At 56.9% G+C, this 11347-nt stretch overlaps 1 protein-coding gene across 1 annotated transcript in view; it reads right to left on the minus strand.

Moving 5' to 3' along the window:
* Positions 1 to 10862, minus strand: part of Arhgef17 (Rho guanine nucleotide exchange factor 17) — a 66774-nt gene extending 55912 nt beyond the window's left edge. Inside the window, exon 1 of the mRNA XM_070035054.1 lies at positions 7211 to 10862. Within this exon, the coding sequence (XP_069891155.1) occupies positions 7211 to 10390 (3180 nt within the window). The 5' untranslated portion in view covers positions 10391 to 10862. The remainder of the gene's footprint in view (positions 1 to 7210) is intronic.
* Positions 10863 to 11347: the final 485 nt, after the last annotated feature.

The following is an 11347-nucleotide window of genomic DNA, read 5'->3' on the forward strand; positions in this document are numbered from 1 at the left end:
TGAAGATACTCTGCTGCTGGCTTTGAGAAGGAAGGAAGGAAGGGTCCATGGACAAAGCTCTGTTGGCAGCCACTCGAAGCTGGAAAGACAAAGGAAGTGACTTTCCCCTAACTTCCAGAAGGAACCCAGGCCTGTCAGCACCTGGCTTTTAGCCCTGTGAAACTCATTTTAGACTCTGACCTCAGGAACTGTAAAATAAGCAATCAGTGTTGTTTTAAGCCAATGAAGTACAATAATTTGTCATCACGGCAATAGGAAACTAATACACCACTCCTCTGCAACCTCTGGAGTCAGTTCATGTCCTAGTCACCTCGGGTGCCTCCTGCATCCCCTCTCACCTCTCCCTACCCAGGGAGGCTTTTAGGGCCTACTGACTTCCCTCAAACCCATCCAGAAATAAACCAGGGAGAGTTTTGCTGTCCCGTGTGCAATAGCAACACTATTTCTGGAATCAGGCCTCAGAGCAGGCAGCAGAGCTTCCCACTAGTATAGGGAAAGACCCTGAGAAGAATGGAATGCAACAGCAAGAGTTAGGAGGGGCGTAGTCCTGGGGTGGTGTTTCTCCAAGCCATGCTCTTCAGTAGCCTAAGGCCTGGCATGCCAGCACTTCCTGTGTGTAAGAGCAGGACACCTGCTTTAACTCAGAAGCCCAGGAAGGAGGCAGCCTACAAGCCTGGAACACCTGCGGCTCTGACAGGGGAAAGAGGGATGCCTCACAGCAGATGAGGGGAAGGGACTGATGTGATACCTCCTACAGGGAGATGATGAGACCAGGCTGGATCTCACATCTCCTGATTCCCAGCACAGACCTTCATGAGCTCCAGCAGGCCATCCCTAGTGAACCACAGCTGCTAGAGTGTGCTCCAACAGCCTGGTCAGGGCCCCAGGCCCATGCCTATCATGGACTGGGGCTCACTCACTGCTCAAATCCCAGCAGCTTGGCATTTCCCCTCTGTCTCTGTCTACTCTGGAATGCCTCAGAAGCCCTGGGGGCTGAGAAGTGGAGAGGGAAGAGGGTCTTAGGGATCAACTCCCACAGTGGAACCTCAGCTCCAATAGGCTCATGCTTCCCAGGAGACCTGGGGCCCCCATTTCATGGCCTGCCAGTAAGGCGCCAGGCTGCCTGGGCACATTTCCCAATAAGTGAGCCAGGGCTACAAGCCTTTCTGGGAAGCATGGGCTCCCTTTCCCCCGCCCTGCCATTGCCATCCCTGCCAACTCTACTTAGTGAGGGCTCTGTGGGGCCAGTGTATGGCTGGGGGGTCAGGACTACCTAGGGCCAGATTACCCGTGAGTCAGAGAGCCTTGGGAAAACCTCTGTGGCTCTGGGCCTGGTCCTTTACCCACATATCAGAAACAGGCAATGCCTCCTAGGCAGGAATCAGATGGACAGACAGGGCTGCTCTGGGTGGCAGAGCTCCTGGTCCCAGCAGATACACATGATGGACTGAATAGGTGCAAAGTAACTTAAGGTAAAACACAGAATATGGCACGGTCACCTGCTTCAGTGGGGTCCTACGGTGGCTCTGCTGTCTTAGCCTTTGAGCCAAGCTGATGTAGGTCTACAGGGGTGGCCAGAGCAGCCACTCTGGGGGGCTTGTCATTTTCCCTGCCTATCACTCTAAGCAACCCTTCCCCCACTGGCTAGCCATGGGAGCTGAAGTAGGCGTCTCTTCACTTGAGTGCTATGAATCTGGCCACTTCAAACATCTGCACCAAAGCAAAAACCTGCAACCCAATACCTACCTCTGCCCTGTTCCTGGCTACCATCCTCACTTGCCCAGATTGCTCTGACTGACTTCATTGCTTTCACTCCAGGCCCTGTAGTCTACCCCACACAACACCCAGAGCAGACACAGGTCAGCTCAGGTCCTATTCAGGAGCTGCTCACAGTGCCTGTTCCCTCACTTCAAGTAGATTCAAATCCTCCTTCTGGCTCTCAGATCTTCTCACTCTGGCCCATAGCCTCCCTTGCTTCTCAGACCACTGGTTCCCTACTAGCCTACTCCATCCACACTGCCCTTATGTCTGTTTCTCAAACACTACAGGGCCTCTACAACTGCTGTTCCTCTCTGTCCACAATGCTTTTCCCCCAGACAGCCACCTGATTTCCTCCAGGCCCCTGCTCAGGTATCACCTCCTCCCATAGGCCTTTCCAGACTCTTGATGCAAAACAGCACCCAACCCTGTCATTCTCAACTCCTCTACCCTTTTTGCTCCAGACAGGTGACCTCACTAGTCTGAAAGCTCTTTAAGGGCAAGCTTCTGGGTTTTTAGCTGCTGTCTCCTCACATGCCTGATGTTCAGGCACTCAGTATTTGTTCAAACACTGAAGAATACATTATCTTAGCAAGAGCCACCCACTTCTGAAACAAACTCTTACTGCATACAACCTGCTGCCATCTTTCCCACTCCTAGCCTCTGCTCATGCTGTGCCTCATGCCCATCTCTTCCAGTTTTCTTTCTTTTTTGTTTCTTTACTTTTCTTTTTCTGTATGTGTACTGATACTAGGGGAACTCAGGATTTGGGGTCTATCCCTTAGTTTTTTTGTTCAAGGCTGATGTTCTACTATTTGAGCCACAGTTCCACTTATGGCTTTTTTGTGATTAGTTGGAGATAAAAGTCTCACAGACTTTCTTGCTCAGGCTGGCTTTGAACTGTGCTCCTCCAATCTCAGTCTCTAGAGTAGCTAGCATTACAGGCAGGAGCCTCTGGTACCTGGCTTCACTTCCAGTTTTGAAGGTCAAGATCAAGCAGAGCTTCCTCCCAGAGGCCTCCTCTGCAGCCCCCCCACCCCCAACCTCTGAAGCCTGGTCCAGACTGCTTCTAGATTTCTAAGCTCCTGGGTGTTGTCTCAACTCCCAGGCAGCCTGAGGGTGTCTCCACCCCACTGCCACAGCTTGTGTAGCTGGAAAGATCACAGATGGGAGGAAAGCAAGCAGGAGGGGTAAGTGCCTATACTGGGAGAGAAGGCTGGGGACAGGATTAGCAGCAGTCTCCCAGACCCAGCTGGTCCCGGAAATGTAGGGGCTGGAAAATGTCACACTCAACTCTAGTCCATCCCCCAACCTTTCATTCCTGGACTGCACTCCCTGTAGCAGCCCTGGGCCCTTGGGAAGGAGTGGGCAGGGGGTGGTGGAGACAGAGAATAAACAGAGGAAAGGGACAGCCCTTCTGTCTGTCCTCCTCCCTCCCACCCTCCTCCTGCTGGGTGACAAGACATTTAATTATAGATATTTGGTACCACTCAGAATTCCAAATGTCCTAATTGCTTCATCCCCTCCCCCCAGAACCCTTTTACACACACACACACACACACACACACACACACACACACACACACACACACACACACACACACACACACACACACACACACACACACACACACACACACACACCACAGCAAAGAGCCAGGGAGAAGTAGAAAGAGAACTTCACCCCCGCAGGTTCCCTGCCAAAGGGATGCTAGAGACAAAGGTGGTTGAAAGAGTGGCAGTCCAGCCCCTCCCTAGGCTAGGCAAGCTGGGGCTGTGGTGGTGGGGCTGCTGGGGGTAGAGGGAGGAATAAAGCCAGGTCTCTGGTGCTTAGGCCTAGTTCTGCCTGGCCTTGCTGTGCAACCGGAAACCTAATATTCTACCTCTCAGGTTCTCAAAGTTCTTCCCACCCCAGCCCAGGCCCTGATAACTTAAATAACCAAACACTATGAAAGTGTTCAGGGAAAATGCAGGTGATGCCCCCAATTGTTCCTATACCTAATGTCTCCTTCTCAGATGACAAGCCAATCTGAGAAGCCAAGATGGCTTAAACCCTTCACATCAAGACACTGACATATTAAGAGACTGACATGCTAGGATTTCGGGTGGCTTCAACAGTCTGAGAGTCGATGCTGGCACACTAAGGTTGCCTTGCACACAACAGGCACTTACTAAATAAATGTAAGCTGTTAGCATTGCCATTCCAAAGATGCTTAAGTTGCATGAATTCACCCTTCTATGATTCTGAGAAAAGTCATTTCCTGTTTCTAGAATGCAAAAGTTACAGGTGCCAACTGGCTATTAGGTACCCGAGGGCATAAGTAGACTTCAAGACTCTGTTCTGGTTGTTTTTTTTTTTTTTTTTGGGGGGGGGGGGGGTCTGGTCGTGGGGCCTGAACTCTGGGCCTGGGCGCTGTCCCTCAGCTCTTCAGATCAAGGCTAGCGCTCTACCACTTGAGCCACGGCGCCACTTCCGGCTTTTTTCTTTCTGCTTATGTGGTGCTGAGGAATCGAACCCAGGGCCTCAGGCATGCAAGGCAAGTGCTCTACCACTGAGCCACCTTCCCAGCCCCAAGACTCTGTTCTGTAAGGCCAGGGAAGGAGAGCCTTGGCAGGAAGGGCCAGCCAGGCTTACAGTGAACCTAGGTGGAAGAAACACCATGGGTGCAAGAGGCAGGGCAGGGGAGCCTAGACAGCACATTCCGAAACAAGTATTCTAGCCTACATGACCTAGTACCTTTGAGCTGCTCCTCATTCCTGTGTCCTTCAATCCTACAGAGAGGAGAGGGTAGCTGCCTCTCTTCCCTCCACTCTCCAGCCTCACCTCCTCTGGACCCTCCCCTTTCCAAGCCTCCCCTACAGAGCCTTAAAGACCAGTCCAATGTACAGATGAGAAAAACTAAGGCCCAAAGATGACCCTATCCAGGACCAAAGTGAGTCAGAAGCTAAGCAGGGCCTGGTATCTCCCAGCTAACAATGGACTCTGGGTTGGAAGAGAGCCAGGTGTGAGAGACTCCCCATAGCTCAAGGTTAAGTCCAGGATTTCCTCCGACCCCACCTCCCAGGCTCTCACCTGTCAGCTCCTGGCTGGGTGCACACTGGCTTCTACACCATAAGCAAAGTGTCAGAGCTCCTCTTGTCCCTTTTTATTCTGTCCCTCACCACACCATCTCCACTCACTCTACAGAGATCCTGACTGGAGCCCTAAGCCTAAGACAAGAGAACACTGTCAGCCCCATGGAGGCCAGGAAGAGGGGGTGGACAACTGCTCCCCATCTTTCTGAAGCCAGAAGGAAGGAGCATCAGGAAGGATTCAGGCTAGCAGATGGAAGAACTTCCAGACTTTATGAGGGGGTGTGAAATGAAAGGACAGTGAATGTCTTGGGAGCCGCCACCACTGTGCCTGTGCTCAGACCTCAGTAGAGGAGGGGCAGGGAGGAAGCCTGGCTTCAGTTCAGTCACCCAGCAGCAGCTGGGGCAGCTGAGCCTGTTGTTTTTCTCTCTTGCCTCCTTGAAAGGGAAGACCATCATACCAGTACCCACCTGCCAAACAGAGACCTTATCTCCACTTTACAGAAGGGGAAAGTGAGGCATAGAACAGGGATGTGACAGGAACTGGGCCATGCTCCAACCCTGCTCTTTTAATTACACACTCACCAGTTTCTTTCCCCTAAAGGCTGAGAGGGAGTGTCAGGCTAGGCCTGGAAAAGTGGGAGGACTGAAGTGGGCAGAGGCCTGGAAGTTAGAAAAAGCCTCATTCAGGGCAAGGAGAAGCCTGTGTATGGTCAAGCTGTCCTGTCACATGTGCTACAGCCCCCAGAAGGTGGAGAGGTGGCAGAGAAGGGGAAGGGAAGGGAGCAGGAACCAGTTTTGCAAAACGTCCCCCTCCTCCATGGTCTCCATGCCTTCTGCCCCACCAGGCTCCCCAAATACTGTTTCACCTCTCATCCCAACCCTTCCCCCATCCTTACAGACACACAGCCACCAGGGCTCCCAGGAAAGAGCAGGGCAAGGGAAAGGAAGCTCAGAAGGGACTCCTGCTCTGCCATCCCCTCCCCCATCTTCCAAAGACAGAGCTGGCCCTGGGGTTTCAGGCTCATCTAACAGGCCCACAGAAGGTCCAAAAATCCTTCTGTTCCTACTCTCTTGCCTTCAGACTCCCCAGGCAGCCTCCCAGAGGAACAGCAGAGGTAGAACTGGAAAAGGTGGGGGGTTGGGGGAGCAGGGGTAGAGTCGAAGAGAGAGAAGGAGAGAAACAAAGAGAAAGGGACTTAGAGGGGCCCCAGAGAGCCCTGGGAACTGGAATGACCAAATTAGTCCAGGGTTTAGGGTTTCCTGGCTTCTCCTAGTCAGGAACACAGTGGGAATGAAGGCTAAAATAACCCCAGACTACCCCTGAGCTCAGCCCTGAAATCAAGAGCCTTGAATCTTGCTTCCAACTCCAATCTCCCTTCAAACTCCCATGCCAGAGAATCGACTGCCTGGAACTGAACTTAACCCACAGCCCAAATTCTAGGAATGGCTGAAGCCAGAGGTGGAAGTGAGGGACCTTGGGGAGTATGAAACCTCCCTGCCTGGGGTCTAGCAAGGAGGTAGGGGGAGGGGTGGTATCTGACAGTAACCTGGAAGGGGATGGGGTAAGAAGCACATGTAAGTAAGTGTGCAGGTTAATGGACAGGGCCTTAACCCTAACCCACACAGGCACTCCAGCCTGTGGGGACCAGTTCAGTCTCAGCAGATACCTCCCTGCCTCCACTCTTTGCTGACAGTCCCCAGCTAGACATTCCTCTGCTTGGAGAGGGGAAGCTCTGGTGAAACTCAGGCCCTTACAAGGCTCCAACCCACACCTAGTCTTCCCCAAGCCATGAGAAAGATAGGTTGTTACAGACAAGATGGGGCTAAGGTGACAGCCCTGAGCTCCTCTGTAATTTCTATAAAGTAAGGCCTTGTATCACCCCAAATCTCCTAGGTCTACCAACTGACTTACAATCTGGCCTGCCACAGGAAAGACACACAAGGAAAGACAAACACATGTCAACTGTGGGCCCCTGAGCCCAAACATCCAACACAGGTTGGGCAGCAAGCCTCAGTGAAAATTGTACTCGGTGCCATCATTCTCATTCCTCCTGTGTATTTACAACTAAGAATCCCACGATAGTCTCCAAAACCAGTCCCTGAGAAACAACCAGAAGATGCCCCATGAACATTGGTAATCACGCCCAGAATACCTTGGAGCAAATAGGAACCTTTGCCACCCACAGAGACCTGATATCTCTTCAGGGCCAGAATAGACAAGAGTCCTTTAACGCTCTTCCAACCCCTGGGCACTTAAGAGAACCAGCTAAGCACCCTTAGCCCTGGGCACCTACTCAACTGTGTACATGAAAAAAGTCTCCTGCCAAGTCAGTTCCCCAAGCCCTCCTGTGACCCCCACCCCCACCCCAGGACTCACCACCTGTGGCTTGCTGCAGCACTTGCTAGCTGGGACAGGCTCTTCTGGAGCTCGAGCTGCTTCTGGAGGCTTGACCTCAACAGGGGGCGGTACAGCAGGAGTCAAGCAGGGCAGGTCCACAGGCCCTGGTGTAGGGACCTCACCAGTGCGGAGGGTCAACATGTATTGCTTGGTGACATCCTCTAGAGATGGTGCCTGCAACGTGGGGTGAGCTCGAGGAGGGAAGCCCACAGGCTCTGGCACAGCCACAGGGGGTCCAACAGAAGTTGGAGGCTCAGGCACCACAATAGGTATGAAGGTGGCAGGCACACTGGCATGTCGAACATGTTTGGAGGAGGACCGGGTTCTAGCCAGACTATCAGTCTGCTCCTGACTGCCCTGCTCTCTCCGAAGCTCCTGGTGACTGCTCCGGGCTGGGCGCTTCTTGGAGCCTCTGCGGATAAGCCGAGGGGACAGAACGTTTGCCAGCTTGGGATCAAGGTGGAAATCATGTTGGGCAGTGGAAGAGGCAGGTGGGGCCTCAGGAAGAACTCTCTCAGATTGTGCCCGACCCCTGGAAGGACTAAGGTTTTCTGACTCTGCCCGCTGCTCTGCAAGGATTGGTTCACTGCTGGAAGGTGGCAGCATGGGCTCAACTTCTCGGATGGGCTCCCCTCCAGGACCTTCAAATCCAGGCCCAGTCAACTCGCCTCGGCGACTTGGGTCACTTAGAGATTTCTTCTTGGGAGCCTTGCCAGCAACCCTGTCTTCCCCCACACGTCCCAAAGCACAAGGTTCCTGAACAATACTCTGGATGACCTCCTGGTAGCCCTTGCTCTCTTCACTGCCCACAGACCAGTCACTGTGGCCACTGGTCAAACCCTCATCCACAGCTGGGGTGGCTGGAAGCCCTGTCTTGGAGCTCAGTGAGCCCAGAAGGTTGCTGTCCACCGAGAACCCAGATGGCTCCTCAGAGGTAGCAGCCCGGTGACGCTGTGGAATCGGGTCACTCAGAGATCTGTAGGCCTCACTGGTCTCCCCATTGCTTAGTTCAGTCCCACCAGGACCTGCAGGTGGCACTTTGCGTCTCCTTCGGAGGGCACCTGGTGTGGGAGGAGTTTCAGGGGACACCAGGGGCCACCCACTCAGGCTATCCTCTGTCCCAGGGCCGTGATGATTTGTCTGGGCTGAGGATGAAGAAAGAGGTCGCCATACCCCTGAGGGAGCCAGGCCACAGAAGGCTGCACCAAGAGGCTCTGGGTCTGCCCCAATGCCCTCATCTGTCAAGTTGGACTCAGGGCCTGAGAGCTCCTCTTGGGATCGCTGCCCTCGGGTTATGTCTCCTGACCAGTCAGGGCTTCTAGGAGGGACATCACTTCCATCATCCTGCTGAGCACCCATGCGCTGGATCTTCTCAAACACCTGACGAGCCTCCTGCACATATTGATCCTGGACCACCAGTGGCAGGGGATCATCCTCTGCCTCAGGACCTGTCAGGAGCAGCTCAGAGGAGCTGGGCTTCAGGGCACTGGTGCGGGTTAGTCGTCGGACCACGGGCTTCTCAGAGCAGGTAAAAGACTTTGCTCTCCGAAGGGTAGCAGTTAATTCCTTGAGTGTGGGGCGGATGCCAGGTGATGCTGGGGCTTGGGAGGGCATGGGGTCAAGTTGCTCCACTGGGCTACCTGCTGATGACAAGTCTCTGCCTTCTAGGGGACTGCTCCCAAGGCCACCACTGGGCTTTCGGACCCTCAGTTCTGAAAGGTCTGAGCGAAGGAAACTGAGCAGTGTCAGGGTCTCTGAGGCAATATCTGGATTGGAAAGAGACTTGCGCTGCCTGCTCTTGTCCAGCTCCAAGCCTCCATCTCTCAATGCCCTGGTGGCACCCACCTGTCCCTTGGTGCGTGTCCGAGACTGAGGCCGTAGAAGGAGCCCTTCCCCGGCCCCAAAACTAGGGGAACGGTAAATGCCCCAGCCCCCAGAACCCCGGCTAGACCACAGGTCGTCGTCTTTGAGAGTCTCAGTACTAGAGTAGCGGCTACTACCCCGGGAACCCGCGGGGCTCGTCAGGTAAGCGGGAAAGCTCACCTTGGCCACACGGAAAGCTCCTCCCACAGTTTCGGACATAGGCCGCAAGCCCTCCTGGGGACCTGAGACGCAGGGCTGCGGACCAGTATCCCACTCTCGGGGTCCCTCCTCCATAGGAGCTCTTGGTGATGTTGGAGGTTCAGGGCTCCTGACTTCCCTAGCTGAGTCCACACTGCTCAGATTTAACCCATCACTGTCAGGCCTGCCGTCCTGATCCAATAGGGAGCTTCCAGGCCTAAGCCCCGGCCTCCCCCTCCAGCGGTGGCCGCCCTCACCGTCTCGGTCCTCGTCACTGCCCGAGGAGTGGCCGCGGTGGTAGGCCGGACTCTGCGCCCCAGGCTGAGGCGGCGGGCCCTCCTCTTCCTCCTCGCTGGAGCTGGCAGCCCGGCTGCGGCTGACAGGATAGGAGGAGGCAATGGAGGAGGAGGAGGAGCAGGAGGCCCGGGCCCCGGCCTGCGGTTGGGAGAAGCTATGCCAAGAATGTAAACCATCCGCCGGACGCTGCGCCCGCTCCTGCTGCTGCCGCCGCCTCCCCTCGATCCCCGGTCCGGACAGCGGCCGCGCCGAACGCAGGCCGGCCAAGGGGAAGCACGTCCGAGGAGGGGGCGTCGGTGGCTGCCGGGGATCTCGAGCGAGGGGCTCCCACGCGGCACCATCCGGGCTGGGTGCCCCCGGGGCCTCAGCGTCCACACTGGGCCGCCTGGAGCCAGGGCCGCCGAAGAGCTTGCGCATCTCGGTGACGCTCGGCCAGGCCCCACGAGCAGCGCCTTCGGCAGCTTCTTCCGCGGCCCCGGGGGAGGCACTCCCTTCCCGGGCCCCAGAGGGGTCGTCGTCCGGACGCGGCGCGTCGAAGCGCCGGGAGAGCTGGCGCACGGAGGGCGAGAGGCTGCGGAGCGGGCGCGGCTGCGCGGGGGCGGCCCGGGGCCCCGACGCCAGCTTGGACACGCGCCGGGAGGGCTGGCCCGGGACTGCCGTGGCCGGCCGGCACGAGGCCCGGCGCTGCAACCCAGGGGTGTCCGTGTCCTCCTCTCTGGGCCCGGGTCCGCCGCTCCAGCGCTCCAGCAGTTTGAACGAGACGCTGCGATAAAGTGGGGGCCGGGGCGGCCCGTCCGCCATGGTGGTGGCCCTCACTCCGGGGGGGCTGGCCTCGGGAAGCCGCGGCCAACCCCCCCTCCACCCCCGCTCCGAAGGAGCGCAGTGGCTGCGGTCCGAAGGCCTGGGTCTTGCACCCGCAGCGCGTGCGCGCCGGGTTTGGAGAGGAGGACGCCGAGACTCGAGCCGAGGTTTAGCTGTCGCGGATCAAGTTTCTGCAGCCATCGGGGGCAGCGGCTCCATCCCGGCGGCTTCTCTCGCCTCAGTAGTGACCTCCAGGGCCAGCCCTGGTCTCCCCCCGAAGGGCCTGGGGCATCGCGGCCCGGCGTGTGTGTATGTGTGGAGGGAGTGGGGGGGGGCGGTTGAATCCCAGAGCCCTGCTCCTCCGCTCTGCACCCGTCCTCCCGCGGCTGGCCTGCCTCTCCCAGCGCTCCCACTCCAGCTCCCGCTCCCTCCCCGGCGCGGCGAGCTCCTCGCTCCCTTTTGTTGCAAATAAACTTTGTGGCTGAGGAAAGGGGGCGGGGGGCGGGGCCTCGCGCCCAAAAGAGGGGGTGGGCTCCGGGAGCGCGCGAGGCTGGGAACGCAGTGGGGGGTGGGGGGAGGGAGGGAATCAGGGAGGAGCCCGAAGGAGAAATGAGATGCTTGAACACTTCCAGACGGCCACGACCCTCGGAAGTCCCCCGGGAGCTCAGTCGGGCTAGCTGCCCCTTAGAAACTGGCTGAGACACACGCTAGCTCCGAGCGCGGTCAGCTCCGCAAACGGGAGCGTACCCATCGGGGTTCAAGACTCTGTGGCCCGAGGGGCTCCAACATGGCAACCTCAGCCCCGTAAACTCTGGTACACACCGGTACTCAGGTACACGCAGAAACTCTCCAGCGCAGGGAAAGGGGCGGGACCCCAGCGCGGGGGTGGCGGGGCCGCAGTGGGCGGGGCCGCAGTGGGCGGGGCCGCGGTGGGCGGGGCAGCCCGGTCCGAGCGCT

Source organism: Dipodomys merriami, unplaced genomic scaffold (assembly GCF_024711535.1).
Source record: "Dipodomys merriami isolate MVZ:Mamm:240054 unplaced genomic scaffold, mDipMer1.0.p SCAF_25, whole genome shotgun sequence".
Taxonomy (NCBI): domain Eukaryota; kingdom Metazoa; phylum Chordata; class Mammalia; order Rodentia; family Heteromyidae; genus Dipodomys; species Dipodomys merriami.